This window comes from Carassius auratus, chromosome 27 (genome assembly GCF_003368295.1).
Source record: "Carassius auratus strain Wakin chromosome 27, ASM336829v1, whole genome shotgun sequence".
Taxonomy (NCBI): domain Eukaryota; kingdom Metazoa; phylum Chordata; class Actinopteri; order Cypriniformes; family Cyprinidae; genus Carassius; species Carassius auratus.
The window spans coordinates 15,775,719-15,800,485 of record NC_039269.1 but is presented as its reverse complement, the minus strand read 5'-3'; the positions used below and the strand labels follow the sequence as shown (position 1 = coordinate 15,800,485).

Sequence of the window (24,767 nt, the reverse complement as noted above, 5' to 3'; positions counted from 1 at the left end):
TTATTATATGCAGAGATTTTAGGTCCTATAATCAACACCTCTGTTTTTTTTTTCAGAATTTAGCAGTAAGAAATTACTTGTCATCCAGTTTTTTATATCAATGCATTCCATTAGTTTTTCAAATTGGTGTGTTTCACCAGGCCACAAAGAAATATAGAGCTGAGTATCATCAGCATAACAGTGAAAGCGAACACCATGTTTCCTGATGATATCTCCCAAGGGTAACATATAGAGCATGAAGAGTAGCAGCCCTACAACTGAGCCTTGAGGTACTCCATACTGCACTTGTGATCGATATGATACATCTTCATTCACTGCTATGAAAAATAAGAAAATAATTTATAATTTATTTACCCTCATGTCATTTCAAACCAGTATGTCTTGTCTTTCCGCTGTAGAACACAAAAGGATATGTTAGGAATAATATTATTTCCCTTACAATGAAAATACAGGAGGAAGGACACCAAGAAAACATTTGAAAAAGCATCATAAAAGCGTCACAATTACAGTCTACAGGACACTATATGTCAACTATTCTGAAGCCAAATAACAGCTTAAAGATTGCACATTATCAGTTTGATTCACAGCAAATGCTGTTATATATGTTATTTTGTCCTCAGGTCTCTTACACAACACTTGAGCTGGAACGAGTATTGTCTCCAGAAGCTCTTTATTTTTTGTTTTCAGTACTAAGCTTTAAAAACAAGCCTGTATGTTAGATCGTGATGTATATGTCCTGGTTGACTTGTAATCTGGCTGTGGTTTTGACAGCAGGTCATTCTAAGTGCAGTTGCTTCAGGATGCTCTGTTGAGTCTTGGTCTGGAAAATCCCAATTCATCATCATAGGAAGGTCTACTCTAAATAATACAGTGATTAATCACTTCTGTTTAGGCTCTGCATTACAGCAGTAATCAATCAGTAGGCTTTAAATATATTCAGGGAACAATTATATACCATCATACAATTACACATCAACATAGTCACAACATTATTTCCTTACAATATTCTGTTTATATTTTAAAGTATTTAAATGTCTTGCAGTTCATTAATGGAAAAGCAGATTGTCCAAACAAGTATATTAAATATAGTTTATAGAACTATATATATATATATATATATATATATATATATATATATATATATATATAGTTTTTCCAGCGCTGACAGAGCTATTTTTGAGATGTAACCAGATCATGGTGATATTGATACTCTAAGGTTTATGATTTACTGATGTAGCTGCCTACATCCAACCCTATTAATTGCACAATTATTTTTACATTATATACTAAAAAAGTTAAAACTAATGAATAAATAAATATGTATAGTAATAAGTCTCCGTTCTTCACCATAACATTTTAAATACATTAAATAGAAACAATCAAATCAAATGTTACCTAAAAAGAGGTCACTTATGTTCCAGCAGTAAAGTTGTGAAATAATTTAAAATGCTTAAGAAACGTTTATTATTATCAAGGATTAAAATGGGTGTGCTGCTTAATATTTTTGTGGAAACTGAAATACATCTTTTCAGGATTCTTTGATGAACAATATTCAAATTAACAGTTTTATTTGAGACAGAAATCTATTGTAGCATTACAAATGTTTTCACAGTAACTTTTTAATAATTTAATATGCACTTCCTGAATAAACTTATTTACTTTTGAATGGTAGTGTAATATGCAGGTTTACATGTTTTTTTTCAAAAATCAGTTTAAGAGTTTTTTCTTGGCACAAATTCAAAACTATTATCTGTGAATAATCATAGTCATCCATCCATTTTCCAAACCGCTTGCACTATGTAGGGTCACAAGGATGCTGGAACCCATCCCAGCGCCTTTAGGGAAACACCCTGGACGGATGGTCAGTTCATCACAGCGAAAAACACAAACACACACTCGCTTACATAGACCAGCAATTTTAGTGTTCATAATAATGTTTTATGTCAATTATATTTTTTATAATTGAAAAAGGTCAGTTTTTGAAAGAGTAATGCAATAAGTTGTTCGATTTATTATGATTGTGATTTATTGCAAGGCACAACAAAACTTTAAAATACTTCTAGATTTGATTTGTATAATATTGAAATGATCAAAATCAATAGTTAATGGAGAATGTACCACACACCTTCAATTGCGGATTCAAATGTACTTTGAAAATATCAGAAACAAATAAAAATTCGACACAGTCTAAAAATTCAATTAAGGGTCAAACACATTTATTTTATTACAACTTAAGGATATTTTATATTATATATATATATATATATATATATATATATATATATATATATATATAAACAATAATACTTTTGTCCTTCTAATTCCAAATGATCATTATAATAATGCTGATTGGTGGTATAATGCACAGTATAAATGCATCTTTCCATGAGAACGCTTTCAAAATGGGTTTCGCTCTGTGAGGATGATGACTGCTCCCTGCTGTGGGATCTTGATGAGTCGAGTACCAGATGTAGTGAACATGTATGCTTTGCAGTTTTGTAGCTTATTTTGATGAAATCTGATGGTTAGTGCAATGGTATGTTTCCAGGACTCTGCCCATGTTGCAGCTTTTCTCTGAAAGCTCACAACCACTGGAACAAGTACTCTTTAAAATGTAATGTACTGCAAAAAAAAAAAAAAAAGCACAAAAACTCATAACTTACAAACAGTCCTTCTTGGTGTATTGGTAACTGCTGCATTTGGAAAGTAAGAAGGCATAATTCAGGATGGCAGTGTACCATAACGTCAGCTGATTCTGAGGTATGTCTGAATAGTTACTAGGGATGCACCAATCCAATACCAGGATCCTATCGCATCAATACAAATTTTTTTTGTCAGATAAGATATGGATGACACAGGAACAATCGAAATCAGAAACTGTGCGTTAATCATGGTTGTTACGGTCAAACTACAAAGAAAACAAAAACTGTCAGACTGATTTACTTAGTCCTCTTCATCCCGAGTTGGACATAAGGCATCAACAATTTGTTTCCACTTGGCTTGATTATTTGCACCATGCAAAAACGGTCAGTTTAAACAAGTAAAAACCTTGTCTGAGATGTGCCAATGTCATGTATAATCTGTATATAAAACTTTAGCTTTTATTTAAAAGGACTGTATTTTGCTGAGGTTTATTGTGGTTTCTTAATGTTGTTGTTCTGGGTGTCTACTAGATTAGAGTTTTTTTTTCATTTCTTTTCTAAAGTTGTCTCTTATGCTCTTATTTGATCAAAAACATAGTAAAAACGGTAGTATAAAATATTTAAACAGCATTTATTTGAAACAAAATTACTAATTTTACAATGTAAAATTCAATACTGTCACTTTTGATCAATTTAATACACCGGGAACACTTTAGTATAGGGACCAATTCTCACTATTAAATAGCTTATTAGCATGCCTGTATAAACAAATTGGCTGTTTATTAGTACTTTTAAAGCACATATTCTTCATGAACACTCTACATCCCTAATCCTACCAATACCTAAACTTAACTACCTTCCTTACTATTAATAAGCAGCAAATTAAGAATTTGAGGCAAAGGTAATATTTAATGGTTTGTTAATAGCGAGAATTGAAGCTTATAATAAAGTGTGACCAATTCATCCTTGTTTAATAAGAATTGAAAAAAAAAAAAAAAAAATTGACCCCAAGCTTTTGAACATTAGAATATGTATATATAATGTCAAAATGTCATTATCCATTTAGCATTATCGATTACAACAGTCATAACAGTAAAACCCTGTCCTAATTGTCCCAATGTTCCCATTATGCATAATCTGTGTATAAAATGTTGTTCTTTTTTTCCTTTTTAAGGACTGTATTTCGCATTTTCTAAATGTTTTGGTTGTTGCTACTGTACTGTATTATTATTATTATTTTGGAAGAAGAAAAAGAAATGGCATTAATTTGAATATATTTAATGTAGCAATGTAACAGTCTTTACTGCCACTTTTGATCAATTTAATGCATTCTTGCGGAATATGATTAATTATAAGATAAATGTTTTAAAATAACAAATAAAAAAAACTAATAAAATAAATAATTCCAAACATTTGAACAATAGCATAAAATATGTATTTTTTGCTTGGGTTTTCTGCTTATTCATAACAAAGTAGTGTGTATTTAGCAAGTTTCAACAATTCAGGTATCAGAATTATATTGGAAAAAATTGGTATCGGTACACCCCTAATAGGTACTCAGTTTTTCACCTAAAGCAAATTGTGGTATTAATAATACATTTTGGAAAGGGAGCTTTCCAAAAAAAAAAAAAAAAAAAAAAAAAGGCCTTCATCTGTGCACCAAAATAAATAACTTCAAGATTGAGCTTCTTTCTTTGACAAAAGAAGCTGTAACATAATAAGCTCACATTCAGGAGATAAAGAGCATCCTGTGCTCAGAAGAAGGGCTGAATCAAAGACCTGCCTCTGCCCTTCCTCACACTAGGGCAGGATATGCACTGATTGCCCTGGACGGAGAATCACGTGTGAAGGCAGAACCCCAGGGGCCGTAGCAGTTCATTAAAATGCACCGTAAAAATCTTTCATATTTACACCGTTAATACATTCAGGCAGGAGAGGAGAGGCATCTCCTCTGAAAGAGGTACATTTGGCACAATCAGTTCATGTTGCGACTCGTTCCTCAAGCGCTGTGTGTGTTGGTCACCTCGAAGTCTCTGATATCTTCCATCTGTACTTGAACAAGGATTGTCTCCCAAGACATTCAAGAATCCTTCAATGCCCCACTCAGAGGAAGCCTGTCGGTTAGAAGGCACATGTGCATCTTAACTCAGCCATTGGTCCCACCTCTGAAATCTCGCTCCTCCGTGTTGTCTAGTCCAGGGTTTCTCAGGACTCTGTGTTTTTGAGTCCTCCTAGAAAGGCACCCACCTTGGGAGGTTCAAATCCCATTGGTTAAGTCTGTGATAATGTTGGCCTTCACCAACTTGCGGAGAAATTCCTTTTCTTTTGAGATGTTGTGAGTCCATGACTGTGGGGGAGAGATAAACAGAACACGGTCATTTTTCTTTTACAGCGCAGACCCTCTCAACATGACAGTGTGCACTTTTATTCTCATTAGGCCAAGAATGCTAGTCTTGGAATCAGAGACTTTTGCCTATTTGCATTACAATTACTGAAAATTGGACAAGCAGCATTCATTAAGATCTGCAGGGGCATTTTGGGTAATAGATTGTGAAAGTGATAGCTCAGTATTCACATGTTATTATCTTTGCATATTTGCAGCCAATGTGCTACTAATGAAATGTACCAATGAGACACCAATGAGGCTATTGATACATGGGCAACTTTTGGAGCAATTTTGCTGATGAACTTTTTTTGAGAAATGTTTCTTGGGCACTTTCCCACTGAGAATGGGTAACAAATTTCTATCTTAAACTTTAGATCGGTTATGGGCTCTGTTTCTCACCTACATGCAGCAAGGTTTCGGAAATGACATATATCAGCTATAGTCACTTTTAAATTGGGCTTTTGCAGGATATAAGTAACTGGATTGTTTCTATAATACTGTGAACTCTTTAAGTCAAGTCAAGTCACCTTCATTTATATAGCGCTTTATACAATACAGATTGAGTGTCAAAGCAGCTTTACAGGGATAAACAGTGTTAAACAGGAACTCTAATGTAGAAAACCACACGACAATGACCTACAACCATTTACCCTGCCAAGGGTGATGGATAGTTTAAATATATCTTGAGAAATTAACGTTGTGTGGATTAAAGATTTGGAAAAAATTATGCTCAGGGTGTAGCCCTGGAAACATTTTATGTATGCATAACTTCTGTAAAGCTTCATTGAAATCTTCCCTTCGAAAATGGTCAGTACTTCTTTTATTTTATTTGTGGTTTGGTGGAGGCTACATTTCTTAAATCCACAGCACCTCACATCTACTGCAGTATTTTATTACAACAATAAGAGATCCCTGAGTGACAGGACAGGGATTGAGTGTGTTCCGGGATCAAAGAAATGGAGCTGTACTGACTCCTGTGAAAACCATCCTCTCCGGTTCTCTTTTAATAATCCTATTGTTCTTCAACGCGCTTTTCAGAAACCGAATGCCACAGCAGAGGACCTACAGGCCTGATATTGCTAGATGAAACCAGAGCTTTGGGTTCCTGTGAGAGGCTCTCTGTCCGAATGGGTGGACCCCACAACTGCCCCTGACAGGATGTTCTGGGCCTGCTGAGGCCATGATACTAAGCCAAAAGCATCTCGTCAGAGTCTCTGGGATGTCTGCCTCAGCCTGGTCAGCCCTTGTGAAGGATCACGTTCACGAAAAAACCCAGCAGATCCAAGAGTAAAGTTTCACTCTCCAGAAGAGAGAAAAGGGCACAGGCCAAAATGAATGCTGGGTTAAGAGCCTCCTTAGGCCAAACTGCCTCAGGGAGAGAGGGTCTGAAACAAGCTCTTCCTTATGCCTCTATAGTTAAAGAAATAGCTTTCTGCATTTGGGATCCATGAGATGTTTTAAAAAGTCTCTAACCAAGGCTACATTTATTTAATCAGAAATACACTAAAAATTTTAACATTGTGAATTACTATTACATTTTATTAATACGATTACATACTATTGTGAATTACTATTACTATTGCATTACTATTACAATAAAAAATAAAAATTTTCACATTGTGGAAACATTTTTCAGGATTCTTTGATGAATAGAAAGTACAAAAGAACATTTACTTTAAAATGAAATATCTTGTAACATTAGTTGTGCAATTTGATGCGTCTTTGCTGAATACAATTATTTATTTTCATTAAAGAATACCAACCCCAAACTTTTTAATGGTACTGTCTATAATATTCCAGAATATATTTTGCATATAATGCTGTTAAACTACTGAGAGAGACATTAGATTTTCTAATAATAATAATAATAATAATAATAATAATAATTTCTAGTCTTTCTCACAGGATTTTGACGTACTTCCATGTATATGTTACATTTTCCCCAGCAAGGTGGCGAAACAAGCTATTACTCTAATCCTGGCATTACCACTGAAAGCCATGAAGTCAATCTAGAGTTTGAATGAATCCCTTACATCACAGCTAGGATGAAACATAGAAAGAACCTGTCAAAACCTAGAAAGAAAGACAAATACCCTATACTGCAACAGTAGTACTATGAAGTACTCACTATACAAGGCCAGCAGCTTAAATCCCATTTGTTCAAGACTAAATCACACAGTGCAGGAGTCTTAAAGTGACAGAACACAGGCCATTGGAAGCGAGTGAGTTCTGCATGAATGGTACCTGACTGTGATTTGACAAGGATGGGTGCCAGAGCAGTCAGGAGCTAACTATGCGTTAACGGCTCTGTTTTATGAGTGTGCTTTTACAGCCATGGCAAATGTGGGCAGAGAGGAATTTATAAAACACAACAACAAAGTTATCTTCATACGGACTGATCACTGAGGTAAAAAAAATAAATACAAATAAAGTTGAAGGTAGCCCAGGGCATTCTGTTAATGACATCATTGTAATTTTCCATAAACTGTATAGATAAACAAACATGAACAAAACAACAGACTGAGGTAATGTTCCAATGTTTTGTCTATGCATTCAAACGCCTACTCCTAAAAAAATGCTTTTCATGTCACACTTTAGAAGTTCATTTGACAATCGAAGAAACATAGAACTGTTACCTCTTTTATGGCAGACATTTTGACTGTTTCGTAGTAGTGCAAGGGTGCATGAGGGGTGTTCATGTCATAGCCAAATCCTGCAACAGCAACCTCATCACAGTTATGAAGGGCCATCGTGATGGCGACGGTGCCCAACGTTGGAATGTTCTATGGAGATGAGAAGAAGTTTATCATCTATCAGTTTGTCAGATTATAAAATAAAGCAGCATCTTAACATTTTACCAACAGGTTCTTTACATGGAAGCTGTTCTCTGGTGAAGACTGAGCTGCACTGATCCACAGACTCTTACCCTAAACCACACTACAATATCTTGTGCTTATTATGTAAATCATAATGACCAAACATTGATGCAAATCATATGCTAGACCTGATAACAGACAAGAAAATACAGTTTATTGCTTGTTTAATAGTGCGTAAAATGCTAACATGCCATAGGCACCATATTTAACATTCAAATCTACAGCATTACAGCAAATTAAATATATATATATATTTCTTTTTCAAGTTGTGAGTTTGCAGTCTAAATTGAATGGACTGTGTATACAATAATAACATCTCATCAAAAACACATGCTGTATTTGCTTCAACCAAAGGTGTCAATGTAAAAACAAAGACTAATTAAAAAATGTTTTAATGTTTTTACAGATTACACACACACGCATACACACACACACACGTAAAGACCAAAGGTTTGGACACACCTTCTCATTCAAAGAGTTTTCTTTATTTTCATGACTATGAAAATTGTAGAGTCACACTGAAGGCATCAAGGGCTATTTGACCAAGAAGGAGAGTGATGGGGTGCTGCGCCAGATGAGCTGGCCTCCACAGTCACCGGACCTGAACCCAATCGAGATGGTTTAGGGGTGAGCTGGACCGCAGACAGAAGGCAAAAGGGCCAACAAGTGCTAAGCATCTCTCGGGGAACTCCTTCAAGACTGTTGGAAGACCATTTCAGGTGACTACCTCTTGAAGCTCATCAAGAGAATGCCAAGAGTGTGCAAAGCAGTAATCAAAGCAAAAGGTGGCTACTTTGAAGAACCTAGAATACGACATATTTACAGTTGTTTCACACGTTTTTGTTTTGTATATAATTCCATATATAATTCCACATGTGTTAATTCATAGTTTTGATGCCTTCAGTGTGAATCTACAATTTTCATATTCATGAAAATAAAGAAAACTCTTTGAATGAGAAGGTGTGTCCAAACTTTTGGTCTGTACTGCATGTATACTAAATATACTAAAATGTATTTGAAATACATTTATTTTATGCCAAGTATGCTACAAATACATGTAAATATTATGCAAGTAATGCAATTGTACTTTTTGTATACTAAACGTGTATATTTAAAGTCTGCTAAATTAGAACAAGTAATTTTGTGCTTAATGCACTTAAATTGTTCCAAAGTATTGCTGAAGTTTCAACTAAAGATATACTGAAATATATTGATTGTGTTATAGTGATACTATTGTATACTTTAGGAAATATCTTGCATTTAAGGCCCAATATTATTTAAATCATACAATCCCTATCAATAGTGACGTTAAACACATTTTAGATTTATATAACAAAACATATTTGAAAAAACGTTAAATATGCAGTTAAAATCGACTTTCATTTTTACAGAATAATTTGTAACTTGTAAGTTCTTAAATGTGTCATAAATGTCACTATGAGTAAAATCACGAATGAAGCATGAATAAGTATGCTTGCTTTGCTATATTTGAATCTATTTAGCAATGCTGTCTGTGGTTTGCTCTGGTCCAGCTCTTCCTCGAGGTCGATGTGGCATTGTGCCTGAAGGTGTTCTGGCTAAGTTCTGCTCTGCAATTGTTAACTCATCTTGAGCTGCATGTGATTAACAATTTGCTCTTAAACAGACCCCCACCCCTGAAACACCAATTTCAGGAGGCAGACCTTCACTTCCTCATCTCCCTGGAGGAGTCAACTATTCTAAATCATTAGCTTGCAGTGGCCTGGGGTCTGATTCTCTCTCTCACACACACACACGATTTGTATTAAGATTGTGTCAGTGTACGCAGCCTTAAGCAGGTGGGTGTTTGGAGTGCTCAAAAGAGGAGGCTGTCAAAAAGTATCCCACCTTGATCAGTACCGTATGGGACAGCTCCCTCCTGACTGCCCCCCTACCCACACAAACCTTAGGGGCCTGAGCTCTGCTCCACATGCACTGCACATGTTCCACCGTTCAGAGGTCTGAGTTTTCAGGAGGTGGCCAAGCTCCCACACAGAGCCTTGTCTGTACTCATGCCATGGTGGGATGGCTGAGGGCTTCATCAAGCTATGATGCTAGTGGCATTTGTCTACTTTCTCAAGTCCAATTTCCTGAGACTGAAAGGAAAGTGTTTTGTTTGTGAGCTCCAAGTAAAAAAGTACTCTTTGCTGTAGCCTGTGTTTGAGGTTTGAGACATGTCACACAGTTCTTTTATGACAGTGCTGATTCCCAGTCTGGCCCATAAGCTATGGCACACCCAACACCCATGTCTGAATAAAATGTGTTTGCAAATGGATGGGGGGATTCTGAGTGTGGCTACAGAATTTCCATGAACTTTCAGCGCATGCACTGCTTCTTTGTGTACAGCGCTACCATGGAAACCGCTATTTTTACCACTCCAAAAGGGCACCTAGGGGTAAAGAATGAATTTGCATCTTCATTCAGACCATCGCAAAAGACCAACAAGTGGGCGTGCAATATGCTAATGTTTCACCTGGAAGTCAATGGGACAGGCTTGGGATTCATTTAAAAAGCAACTTGTTTCAAATGATTCAGAGTCAACTTTTTCTTTTGAGAGACAATAACTTTATAAATGGTGCACTTTCAGATTTAAAACTTTGTAGGATGCTTTCATTCACTTAGAGCTGTGTTACACACTACTTGAAAGTTAATTTTCTAAATCCATAATAGGAGCACTTTAAATTCAAATAGCAATTCTCTATTGAGTTGCTACGTCAATTAAAACTCATATTCAGGAACTGAACTGAATTAAAAAAAAAACATTATTTAATTCTGAATGGCAAACAATCCTGATTAGTGGTCGACCAATATTGGTTTATTGACAGCTGATGCTGATATCTTGGAAAGCAGGGGGCCGATTTCCGATATAATTGTTTTTTACATTTTAATTCAAATTTAAGAAATTTTGAATCATTTGACAATGGATTAAAGAATAAATGTGTAAAATAAACATACTTGTACTTTAGAAGACAGTATTTTTCACAAATAAATATTTTATAAAAATATAATTAAAAAGTAACCAACAGGGCACTCAGTATTCTGGGAAGTTTGTATGCATTGGGAATCATTTTTCAAATAAAGCCAGGGTAACACTAATTTTACATACATCACACAGAGAAAATTACATGAATATGACAGTGGGCAAAAGCATAAAGCACAGCATAATTTGAAATAACGAGTTTAAAGCATTCAATTATCATGGACGCACGCAATGGCATAACTTTGCTTTGAAAAGTGGTGGGGACACTGCACAACTCATTTGCTAGTTTTTTTATTTAATAAACTACCTTACTTTGGGACTGGGTTTGGAGTTGGTTTTTAAAAATACATTGATGTACCCTACCAGGGGCGGCGCCAGATAATTTTGAACGCAGGTGCCAAGGCTTATCTTGTCAGGTTTTACAATAAAAGATAATTGTCTGTTTTGCTTACATCTATACACCTTTAACCTTTTAAGACTAAAATAAAAAAAGATGGATTCTTTTTTTTCTTTTTAAATGCACAACAACAATAAAACCGTAAGATTCAAATGACAAACTAGCTTACAAAACGTTTATTAACAAAAACTAATAAGACGAGGCATGGCATAGGCCACATCTCCCCACCCCCGCCGCTCACAAGAATACCAACATGTTCATGTCTTTTACTTTACTTGAAAAGTAGTGTGAGTACTAGCAATATTTGCATAAATTTTTATTGAGCACACCTTCGCACTCCTGCTGATGCGGCAAGCATAAACCAAGCTCTAAACTCGAAGTGCTGTGCAGTTCAAATGAGTTGTCCTTGGATGTTTCTCAAATGCAACAGAAATGGCAGCTTTTTATGCATTTAACAAATTTAGTTGGTCACAGTCTGGAAACCTGCAATTAATAGTAAATATAACCAAAACGGGTTATTATTATTATTTTATATGAATAATACAATAAATATAAGGAAAACTTGCCCACTTGATTTTGTAATATTCTTTAATTTAGTAGTTCGTATGAAAAGGTGCATTTCTATTAAAGGCACGTCCACATGGAGATGGCGAGTCAGCGTCGGCATTCGCCAACTTCATCTTTGCACCCGACACTGACTCAGAAAGCACTAGTTTATTAAGAAATAATCAAAATGTCTTTTCCTCCCAACACATTCATAACCATTTTGCCGGTGCTTTGAGGCAATTGTTTTTAGGGCTGGGCGATATATCTAACGATATGATCATGCACATTTAGTCAGTAAATCTGGTTCCGTGATTAGCACTTAATTGCCATCATCTGCTTTTTGAAAGTAGTTGAAAAATACCTTGCAGAAAGTATGGACAATATCGACCCTGGTAAAAAGTGGTGGGGACATGTCACACCCATCCCACTCACAAATAACACCTATGACCGACTGTCACACAGAGAACACACGATCACACAGGTCACATGGACACGTCAAAAGATCCCACACCTGGGTTTGACTAAATTTTCAAGATTTGAGAAATTAAATATTCACTAGTCATTCAAATATTTGTATTTGCTTAATGCTGACGGCAAACAAGTATTATAATGTTTGCCTTTCTATAACTAATAATTATAAAAGCAAACATTATAATACTTTTTTGTATACATTTTAATTCCTTTGTTTAACAGTTCTATTGGATTATTAAACTTACTTCAAAAAACAACTTATGTTTAATGACCTTTGTTATTCACACTATTTTTTTATTATTTTTTTTAAATCAACTTAAACAAGCAGCATTATTTTGAGACCTTATTGCTGTTTAAATAATTTTATGTTAAGCACTGGAAAACAAGGTTTTAAAACACAGCTTTGTCCAAGTTTGGACAAAATACGCAACATAAACTCTTCCCACCCATTGGATTAGTCAAGCTACCTTTGGCCTATGGTGATCTTTATGGTAATTACAGACTAATTGAGGAAACACGTGTCTAAGGCTTCCTGTGACCCCTATTAACATAAGGTTGACTAAAGACATTCCCTGCCATTTTGGCTCCATAAACCGGGCAATCGAACAGTTAATCTTGAAGAGTTACCAATTCTACTAACTTCATAACTACTTTACTTTTAACAATGTCATGAAAAGTAATCAAATTCAGCAAGAATGTTGCTTACCCCTTTTCCCATGAGGCCATTGTTCTGTGGAAGGCCAATAAACTGGAAGGCAGCCTCTTGTATGAAGTAGGGGTTGAGGATCCGGATCTCTGAGGGTTGCCGGGGCACAGAGTGCGCTACAGACTTCCAGAAGCCCTCTGTTCCTTGCTAAAGAATGAAAGAAAGAAAGAAAAATACTCATAGGGAGGCATTATGCTATGGACAAATGGACTGTGCACACCAAGTTTGCATCATGAAAAATGCATAGACATTTTTTATATCATCTTACAGCAGATGTGAAGAAATCATCTCTTCCATAATCATGAGTTCAGAGCCAATACCTATAATGTGCCATCACTGCATACTGATTGCAGCAGTCTAGACGGCTTTCATTAAAAGTGAAACAGGCCGTCCAGGTTGGACAAGCCCAGAGGAAGTGGACAAATGAAATCCTGACCTCCACGAGTGTTCGGGGAGCAGCGGCCTCCAGCTTCTCCCATAACAATTACTCCGGAGACCTACAGAGTGCCATTGCTCAGCAATTATTCAATCTGCGACTTGGCACTGAGATCATCAGGTATTAACGTCCCGACTAGACAAGCTCTGCGAAGCCACGACAGCACTGCTGGCAAACAGCCAGCCGGGTCATCGGACTTAATGGGAGTCACCTGTTCAAATAAGCAGACTGTGCCTTTGATATAGCCCAACAATAGGAGCGACTATTGAGCCAGGCAAACGGCTTTGAAGCAGTTTTGGAGGGCCCCCGCGCCCACAACAAGCCATGGCAAGAAAACATCATCTCTTCTGTCAACGGTAGGGTTTTGCTGAACAGAAGCAGAAATTCTGTGAAATGCTGCAACCACAAGCAGGTGTAAACAGGGAAAAACTTGACAACAACAATAAAAATCACAGATTCTGGCGCACATTTACCCAACCACAGAGACACAGTATCCAGCATAAGTATATACTGGATCGATGTTGCCAAACTGAAGTATGCCTTTTTCCAGAACATAACAGAATTCAAAACAGAGTGCGAGTAAACAGATGGGAAACGCGCTGGCATCCGAAGCCAGTAGTGTTTGGTATAAGAGTGATAGGTTGTTTGAAAAAGAAATAAAACAGGAAGTCCCTGATTGATTCTTTTAAAATCACTTAACACAAGTAAGGATGTCTCTGTAAGCTTTTACATTCCTTCCAGTGCATCAGGCTGAGATGGTAAGATCGTTTAGTTCTCGAAGGACAGGTTTAATATTGTACAGGAGTTACTCTTGTGACTTATGTAACCGAGTTGTTATGGGGAAAAAAAAACAGAGAACATTCCTGGCAAGACTGTAAATAATTACATTAAAATTCAATCTTTCATCAAAATCATTGAATGTCTACAGAAGCTTGGGTTCAGCTAACTCCAAATCTTTTCAAACAAGACTGAATTTTGTATTGATTTGTTTGTCTATTCATTCATTATTCATATATTCATGAGGTATTTAGCACTAAAGGCTGCCAGCACTAATAGTCTCGCACAGGCGTGTTGAGGACTGTGACTTTTATAAACCGTTATTACACATCCCAGGCAGATGTTAACTGGACATACAGTGGCTTGAAGATCAGTGGATAGCTGATTGAATTACTGCTACTGTCAATGCTAATTTTCAAATAAATCTAATTCTTATCTAAATCTAATCTCTTCTAAATATATTTCACAAGATTTTAACATTTCACATATTTGTAGTAATAATAAGAAATGTATAAAAGAAAAAATAGGGGAAAATTGCTTGCCTAAAAACAACTAAATATAGGAGTACAGCTACTTATATTTCCATACAAATGAAAATACAAAGAGTACATTGACATATCAAAGCATCTGAACAAGCCCAACCCAAGAGGTAGTCTGGTGACAGACTAGTTTAACAAGTTAAATTGGAAATAGTAATACTTAGTTGAATGTCCTAAGATTGTGAACATTTCAATAAATCAGGTATAACATATAAGCTATACATACATATTTAATTTTATTTTAGAAAGAAAGGATGTTAGCAAGGATGCAGTAAATTAGTGACAATAAATATATTCATAATTTTACAAAAGATTTATATAAAAAGTTGCTGTCAAAATGCAAATGTACCTAACTGGTCAAAAACTTTCAAGAAAAAAAATATGATTAATGTAATGTCTTTTTTGGTATAATTTCTTAGGCATTTTTTGTCACTTCTCTGTCTTAAAAAGTCTGTCTAGATTCTGGTTTGCATTACAATCCCACCAAAGTTAGACAAGGTCATTCTAAACATAGCTTTATTGTTGACATCTTCTACATTGGTTCCGGCATGGCTTTACTCCAGACCTCTCATTGGCATTCCAGGGAATCCCAGCCAGGAGAAAGAAAAAGTGAGTGAGAGACACCCTGACTGATCATCTCTCAAAGCCCTCAAAACCACAAGTCATCTGCAGTGCAGGAACTTTAACAACTGCCACACTCTTGTCAAACAGGACGGCCCCTGAAACTGATCCATCTAATAAAACAGCAGGTGAGAGAGGCCTCTCAATTCCCGAATGCAGCTCCAGCACACCCTTAACAAGCTTCCAGAATGGCTGCAGAGTGTTAAATCACTCCATAAAAATCACAGGCCATATTGCCGGCCTCTCTCTCCATCAGCCGCTGGAAACGAGAGGTCAGGGTGAACATTCACTGGTGGCTGGGAAAACCACAGATGTGTGGTGGGAAGAATCTTCCCAGGAACAACTTGGGAGAGGTTTCTTTATGAACAAAAAAATACTAGTACTGACAAACCAGTCCTAGTAACCAAATTAATTTTGATGTGTAAAAACCAGCGGTCATGTTTTTCTAGTCAAAAAAAAAAAAAAAAAAAAGTAGCCGCAAACATCTGAATAAAACTGATTATTAAAAAAAGTGGAGGGGAACATGTGGACGGAGATTTATATGCAAGCTTGAAGTCGATTCAAGAAAAGTGCAGGTTCAAACTGACTAAAAGATTGGAGAAGTCTGGTATATTAGTACATCACCAGAAAGAAGTCATTTTACCTGAAGACTACCGCAAGTAGTACAAGGTCAAAAACTTGTATGGACGAAACATTCACAATAAGATCAATAACAATAAGATCCATTATGAAATTGACTGAATTTAGATTTTAATGGCAACTTTAAAACCTATATTTGTCAAAAAGAAAAAAAAAAAAAAAGAAAAAAGAAAATGCGACTGGTTTCTAAAAAATCCATAGACGTTTTTACTCTGTTTGTAGTCTTTTTTCCAAAGTTTATGAGATTTAAACATTTTTCCTGATTGAACACAAACTTGGAAAATACATTTAATGTTTGTCAAAACACAAAATTACATTTAGTGCTTGACAAATTCGCATTCAACAGCTCAAGTTTCAGGGAGGAATATGTAAAAGTTGATGTTATTTGCAGTGAAGTGTGAAGCTCAGTGTGAAAGGTATTTGATTTGTTCTCCTTTGACATCAGAGTAAACAATTCTGATTTCTTCCATATGTAATGCAAACGTATGGCTTAGATAGCAAGAAAAGGCAACAAATATGAAAGGTTTTTACATTTACAAAAATGCCAAAAAGTTAATGCACAACGAGAGGATAAACCTGGCACCTTCAGGGCCCCACTGAATAGACTGTAAATCAGCCGCCATGTAAAGATTATTTTAGTATCACTTATATAATATTACAGTATTTACTAATATTTTGAATTAGACTTTATTTTTATATTCACAGTTTATTTTAGTTTAAGGTTAGTCATTTTGTTAAGTGCTTTTACATGGTTAGTATTTTTTGTTTTAAATCTAGCTTAAAGTGAATGTTGACCAAATGTTTTTATTTACTTTTGGTGAACTCACCCTTTAAATGCTTTAGAATATAATTTCATTTATTAAATAAATAAACAAGAAACTAAAACTACCTGCAGGTGGCCTTAAACGTATTTAGGCGTTGATTCGTCCAAATGGCCGATTCCTTCAGGAATGAAGTAAATGGCACGCTTTATGAATTGGTCTTTTGGATCAGGGTTTAGATCAGATTCGAAAGATTGGGTTTTACAGTATAACAGGTACACAATCTAGAAATTAGATTTTCAAAAGGCAAAAGAAAAATCACTTCCAAACCTAGATTTCATTACTATTGCTTTGATCAGGTTTATACCTGACATGATTGGACTCGATGAGAAACTTCCGAACAACGAGTTCCTTTCAAAATTGATGCTCAAGGAAATTTTATCTGGTCACAGAGGGGCAACAGGTTGTCAATGGACCATACCGCAGGTGCTCTCGAAGAGAAAAAAACAGCCAAGGGCTCCTTAGTATTACGTGAAAAATGTAGCTGTTCTCAAAATGATCACAACCTTTTCTCGCCGTCTCTCAAGATACTGCACGCACTGTTCAAGCAGAGGAAAACACAGGCTATTTTGAAAAAGTTTCCTGTTTATCTTTAGGTTTATATTTAAAAGGTCAATAAACTTGGGAGGTACACTGTTAAAGTGAAATGATCTGTTTTTATGGTGTGTGCTCTAGCCGACAGAGCTGCAATCAAAGCCACGTCTTCTGGAGGCTCAGGCACGCTGTCGGACAGATGTTGTTTCTGCTTCTCTAGTTGCCATGCTCTGAATGCCTATAAACATATCAGGCCAGATGACAAATTTGCAACTGCAGCTAGGCTGTGACATATCAACATGCAAATTTATACCACCACAGTCAGTGCTGAAGCCTGATAAGAAGTGTAAACCTGCACTGGCAAACCATTTCACCCCAGGCCCTGTATGATTCATATGAACTTCAGTTTGTATATAAAGTGCTGAAGGTTTATGAGCGCTCCAGCAGAAATGTGCATATTTCGTAGAGCACTCATCCAGAGCGGGTCAGGTTCATGAAATCTAAATCCCGTTGCTCTTGACCGGGTCAGGAATCCAAACTCTATAGGATACTCCGATGACACTCCTTTTGTTAGCAGGAATCTGAGCCATTTGCTCATTTTTGGGGTCTTTTTGTCTATGTTCGGACATTTCTTTGCCTTGAGCTGTGGGTTTCTGCTTGATAGACTAACTTGGGCCATCCTGTGTATGAGATCTGCATCTTTAGACTTCATAAAGCAGCAAACAAGACAATTGGATCAACTGATTCAATCACTCAGGCTTAAGAACAAATGTGTTAGAAGAAGGCAATTAAAAGCCAAATAGGGTGTTTAAAGGGAAAATGTGGTCCTAAGTAAATAGTCTCGTGTGGCCAGAGCTTTGAACATGAGGAAATAAGACCTCATGCAAATCATGGCCTCATTGCTTATCAGACTGTTAAACTGATATATAAACCAATCAAATTTAATTTTATCATTATGTGCCATTTATGGCTAGGTTCAACTTAAATAAGCCTCCAAATAGCACCGTTTAAGCAAAACGATTCTAAAAAATAAATCAAAACAGAAACCGTTGTGTTTGTAGAGATCTATTTAACAAAGTTCCTTCAAAAAAAAACATTTTAAACGTGGCTCATCCAGTAAAAACGTCAGTCAGTCAAGTCGACAAATGGCCTGTGGATGGTTCATGGGTGGTTATTAGTGACTGAGTCTACCCTAAGCATAAGTGGACTGGTTTGGATTGACGTACCATTTTTATTTTTACCTTTATATTACCTCATATGTTCAACAGAAGTGACTTTTAGGCTGATTTGGAGGATGAAAGCCTAACTGTTGGCATGTTCAGAGGCAAACATCCACATGTCCCCTTGTCAACCCTTGGCTTGCTGCCCCACTGGGTCAAAGGGAGAGACGACACCTGCATCAAACTCGAAAAACAGACAGGTTTCTACAGAAACACCACTACAAAGGGCTTGAATATGCGGACTCTCTTTCAAGCCACAAAGAGTTCTAAAGTGCTGACTCTCAATAATCAAACATCAGAAAAAAATTCTGACGAATACTGAAACGTCTCACATAACCTGTTTCAGGCTTCAAAAAAGAAGGTATTATTATTATTTCCCTGATTATTATTCATTATGCATTATTATTCCTCTCATAATCTTCCCCTCTAGTGGGCTGTTAAATCAATGAATGTATCATTTAGAGCAGTTTTGTGAACTGGATCTACTGATTCATTGCATAGAATGACTCATTCATGAATCAGGTCACCGCTATTTCTTACATAAATGCCAGGTAGGGTGAATTAGAGAAACATTTGTTTCTCACACAAAGCTATCATATGGGTTCAGAAGACTTGGAGTATACTAAACAAATACTAGTATTGCTATTACACTCCTATGTTTCATTATATTGAACAGCTCAACTGTTTTTGAATTCCCCAGGATGAGTAAACGGCAAACAAAAGTTTTGGGTGAACTATACCTTTAAGGTTTTGCAAACGTGCCATGAGTCACCTTTCCTGAAGTTTTCTTGAGTAAACAAAGGCACGCTCTTCACAGGCACCCACAGAGATAAAGTCGTGCAGGAGTTGTATTTCGGCATACAAATAAAGCTACTAAAGACTAAACCACAAAATATAAGTTATACAACAGGCAATGCTGTGCAACACGCTAACACATGGAAAGTACCTTCAATAAATGCCAACAGCAGGAGCATGAAGGAGTGTCTGATAAGTGACACACTCTTGCCTCACTCTTACCATGTAAGGCTGAAATAATAAGGGATTAAGACATATGGGAGAAGGAAGTGATGGGTAAGTACTTTCAGACAGAAGCCAGAGGATTACCTAGTCAATGGTATTCTGAATGAAAATAATTATCGTGGGAGCCACATGCTCCTCAGCGACCTCCAGGACTCGTTAATTAAGTACGCTCTTATCGCACATGACGGCTGGCCCACTGCCAATTTTCAAATAAGGCTCCGGCATATGTTTTTATATGAGTGACCTCTGAGGCAGTAATCCATTTTGAATGACTAAAATAGGGTGAAATCTAAAGAAACGTGTGACATGTTTCCTGAAATTTTGGATAATTTGCAAAAAATGAGCCGTGTGACCACCAAGCGTTTCGATTCTTTCATGTTTCATTCATTATGATAATCTTCATAGATGTACACAACTTATGAATTGACAATTTTAAACACAAATTGCAGAAGTAAAAAGCTAAATGTGGACCATAAACTACTCCACGGTCTAATTTATAGAAACCTTTGAGTTAGAATGGTTGTCTATAGTATTATTATAAACACAATGAGCTAGTAAAAGTGAGTAGATGAGTTTACCTTTTTGGTGTAATAATGTTTAATGTCCCAACCACCCCCCTTTAGTCCCATTTAGTTACTTAATTTATAAATAAGTCAAACACAAAAATATCTTCAGCTTGTGTTAACCACAGACCATGCATTATTTAAAAAGAATAATGAAATACGATGGAACCAGACGTGCTAAAATATTAACGATAGGGTTTTGGCCGACAAAAGTACTGAACATAATCCCTGCTTCACCTCTTTAAGACCAATAACATGCATTAGGAAAATATCCAGTGCCAATTTTGATGTCATGTCAACTTCAATGGACACTCTTGATTTACTGTGAAAGATCCATCACATGCAAGTTTGTCTTCATAATCTTTCTCTAAAATGTAATAATTTGACTGACATTTGGCTGATTTCCAATAAGTATCTGTTAAGAGTGCTCAAGCCTCATGGCTGGATATTCAGGTGGAATTCGCAAAGGTTCTTCAACGCTGGATGCATCAGTCTACTGTTCTGTCAATACAAACTGAAAAGGTTGGCATTCCTTCCACCCATGAGCGTTCACAGCATACAAAAGATCAGCAGAGAGAAAAATACTTCAAAGCGGCAAGCAACCCCTGTTCAAAGTTACATCAGTGTGACTGTTTGAGATGAAGAGAGTGAGGAGTCAGTGCTAGTTGAGGATTACACTGAAGTCTAAAGCTACGTGCCTTTCTAAAGCCAACTGCCCACACAGTCGCACATGCTTTTATGCGTTCATCTCCAAATGAAAGACGTCACCACACAATGGATCTCAATCGCTGTCACCGCTTGCAAAAACAAAGCGTTTTCCATTTCGCCACGAGGTTTCTGCCATTAAAGCGAACCATTTAATACTTTGGTAAAGCAGCAGTAACTTCACCACAAGTCACTCAACAGAATTTTCATTGCATCAATGATATTTTTAAAGATATGTCGCAAGACCTAAATAAGACTTGGAAGCGGACCGCAGGGAATGTATTTGTTTTCAAACATGAGATGAACTGTATACTGTTGTTAGGGACACAGTGTTTGATAAGATTATGTATGATTAAGCATGGCGATGAATGCCTGTTATTGTTTAGAGATTACTCAAATTACTCAAAGAAACATCTGTGGTACGTATAGAGCGCGCAAACTAGATAAATGCTTAGTCAGATTTTCATCGGGCCCTAAAATACCATCCCCTTTGACTTGCCAGTTAAAAATAAACAAAGTCAAAGTTAAACTGTTTGAGAAGGGAGCGAGGGAATGTGAGGGGCTCTTGGAGCCTGACGTTGATCAAGAGAGAAGAATAGAAGTCCATCGTTTTTCATCCGTAAGAATTCACAATAGTGATAGGCTTCATTTGTCAAGTGACAATCGGTAAAAACCACTTTAAACATGATACTCTTACAACTTAATACATACACGGGAGGTCACATAGACTAGCTAGATGTAAACATCTTTTACAGCTGTGGCTGTCTGCCGGAGGAAGAAAAACAATCAGGAACTGCATTTTTACATTTTCTGAAGAAAAATCTGAGTGCTTCTTGTCTGAACAAAAATCGCTGCCAGGGGTTTTTATGCGGTTGCTACGGTGTTCTTAGTGGTTTATGTGAATTGCAATGTGGTCGCTAAGGTATTCTGGGTGGTCTCTGATATTCAGTTCCTAGATATGGCACGAGTCCTTTCTTCATCGTAAAACTTAGAGGGTTTTTTTATAGTCCATCAGGCAAAAAACGTATCAGTGTGATTGCTTCTACAAATAGCCACATTATTTAGAGAGGTATAAAAAGCCACATACAGAGAATACAGAAAAAAAAAATCTGTTCCAGAAACACAAAGCACAGTGTAGTGTTAATTTCGTTAACGAAAACTATGACGAAAAATGTTTGTTGACAAGCTTTTTTACCATGACTTATGGTTAGCAAACAATAACTAAGACTATACCAACATGCAATTTCATTGACAAAAAAGAATGAGACTAAAATGTATTCAAACCATAAAAACTTTACCAAAAACATCTTGTTTTTTTTTTTTGCGTCAAAAAAAAAAAAAGAGACTAAATGTCATTGCAGACTGCTCTACACGCCTCTACTATGCAAGCTTTCATGTGTGCAGCCAGATTTCAAAAGTTCAAATTCCCTCAAATAAAAGCTTCGCCAGTACAAGCGTTGAGTAAATAAATGCATTTACTCAACTGCGGTTATTTTAACAGAGAAATAGGCTTTTGCCATTTGGAATTACTTAGAATTTCACTGTTGTAATATTTTTCATTTAAGCAGTTTTCATAATATAGACATAAATTTATAGAAAGACTTATGCAATCTCTCTATTATAAAAAGCCTATAATCAATCAGTATACTAAAAAAAATCTAATTTTATTAGAGTCCACATTATATTGATTTGTGTACTGGTGAAAGTGCAATTTTTCAAATGAAAATTATGATGATTATAATTGAGCAAAAATATTTTTGATCAGTCTAACCATTATACAGCATGGCAAAAATTTCACTAAAACCTGACTTGACTTAAAAACAAGTTGACTAAATATGATATCTAAAATGTACATATGAGTAAGACTAAGATTAAATTAAAAATGGCTGCTAAAATAAACTGCCACTCAAGTTTGGGATCAGTAAGATTTGAAATGTTTTTAAAAGAAGTCTCTTCTGCTCCTCAAGGATGCATTAATTTGATCAAAAATACAGAAAAAAAACAGTAATATTGTGAAAGATTTTTACAAAAGTAACTGTTTCTATGTGAATGTACTTTCAAATATAATTTATTCCTGTGATAAAAGGTGAATTTCAGTATCATTACTCCAGTCTTCAGTGTCACCCATGATCCTTCAGAAATCTTTCCAACATGCTAATTCATAATCAATGACTGAAGGCTACTCTCACAGGAAACTGTCCTCATCCTGCGCGAAATGCACTGCACACATCTGAATATTTGGGTTTAACTGTTCCAGTACAGTGTTGAACTACTGATTTTTTTTTGTCAACAACTTTAGTTGTCTCGGCAACAGTGAGAATAAATGCTATGCCTTCTTTGTGTGAATGTTTGGGCGACTTTATGCAAATCTTCCCACATCGTGATGTAGACATGTGGGGGTGTGTTAGAATGATCCATTTTTGGTAGGCGTGGTTGACTTTTATAAAGATTAAATTTTTATTTGAGAGTCTAGTATTTGCAACTTCACAGATCTTCTTTATGCACCAAGAGCTTGTAACACTCCAAAGATGAAGGAAAAATTTAAAATCACATCATATTACCCTGTATGACAATATGACAATAAAAACCCTACTGATCCCAAATTTTGAGCGGCAGTGTGTATGTGTGTGTGTTTGTGTGTGTGTTAAGAATATGCCACTAAAACGGTGATGTAAACGTGGCACTAACATATTTATGGTGTGAAAGTAAACGTAAATAGTGAGGGATGTGTTACATAACAAACATTTATATAACCAATGGAAGGAGTTATGCTGATCTTTTTTTATTAGCAAGCAGTTATGTCAGGTATCTGGAATATTCCTGCATTAACCTGGCTGTCTAAACATTGCCCATTTACAACCATTTTTACAACCAGGAACCAACCTAATAGATTCCAGTATAGCATTAAAGTTACATTTTCCGCTTTCTAATTAAAAAAACCTATTTCGTTACCTAATACTGCAGTTTTTATCAGTCATCATCCTTTGAACGTGGTTTCTAACATTATGGAAGACAAACTGGAGCTTTCTTGACCCCTGATTTGGTAAAGGAAATTCTTCCTTCCAGGACATCAAAGCCAATGTATCAGAAGCCAGAGGGCAGATCAATTATCTGAGCACTTTCCACTGTCCAGCTTGTTAAGATCAGATGTTCAGACAAAACTGGCTCTTTTCAAGGGCCGGAGGGGAGTAATCAAATAGCTCTCTATTTTTCTTCCTCTGCCGAGTCTCTTGCACATTGACAAATGTCACCCTGTAAAACAAATCCAGCACTGGTCCCCTGAAAAGCCCAGCAGCTGTGCTGGACGGGAACTCCTGAGGCACGTTTTTGCCAGATTCGCAAACAGGTGTGCAGCAGAGGAATACAAGTATAATGGAAAAGGCAGATTATAGGAGAAGCCACACATTCTGACCAAACGCCTTGACCATGATTACATGACAGACGACTGGAAAAGTATAAAAAAAAAACACGTCCTTGAGTAGCCGAGTCAACTGACTTCACAGAAGAACAGAGTGCTTATGCTTGCTCTTTGCGTGATAAGAAATAGGATGGAGGCAGAGTCATTAAAACTGTGTGAGATAAGAGAGAGCTCATTCAGACGGGCCGACCCTTCTGATTAAGAGGCTAATTCACAAGATGTCAGTCAAACCTGGAAGGAGAATGTTTTACCAGTCGCTAAAAACGAGACAAAGTCCTTGAACAATAAGTCCTTCAATAACTATTCCTAATCAAAATCCTTTAACCACAAATTCAATGCAATACATTTTGTTTGAGGCAATATTAACACTACTCTAAATTCATGAATTAAAAAATTCATGAAAGTTTAAAAAATTCAGCACAGGAGCAGGCTGAACTAGAAATGGGACTATG

At 36.3% G+C, this 24,767-nt stretch overlaps 1 protein-coding gene across 7 annotated transcripts in view; it reads right to left on the bottom strand.

Moving 5' to 3' along the window:
* Positions 1-3,560: 3,560 nt before the first annotated feature.
* Positions 3,561-24,767, bottom strand: part of st3gal3b (ST3 beta-galactoside alpha-2,3-sialyltransferase 3b) — a 70,093-nt gene continuing 48,886 nt past the window's right edge. For 5 of the 7 annotated variants that reach the window (XM_026206135.1, XM_026206134.1, XM_026206133.1 and 2 more), the window contains 3 exons: positions 13,023-13,169; positions 7,665-7,811; positions 3,561-4,989 (listed from right to left, as the gene is read on the bottom strand). In XM_026206135.1, coding sequence (XP_026061920.1) covers positions 4,900-4,989; positions 7,665-7,811; positions 13,023-13,169 — 384 coding nt within the window. In that variant the 3' untranslated portion in view covers positions 3,561-4,899. The remainder of the gene's footprint in view (positions 4,990-7,664; positions 7,812-13,022; positions 13,170-24,767) is intronic. The other 2 variants (XM_026206138.1, XM_026206139.1) reach the window with 1 other exon arrangement.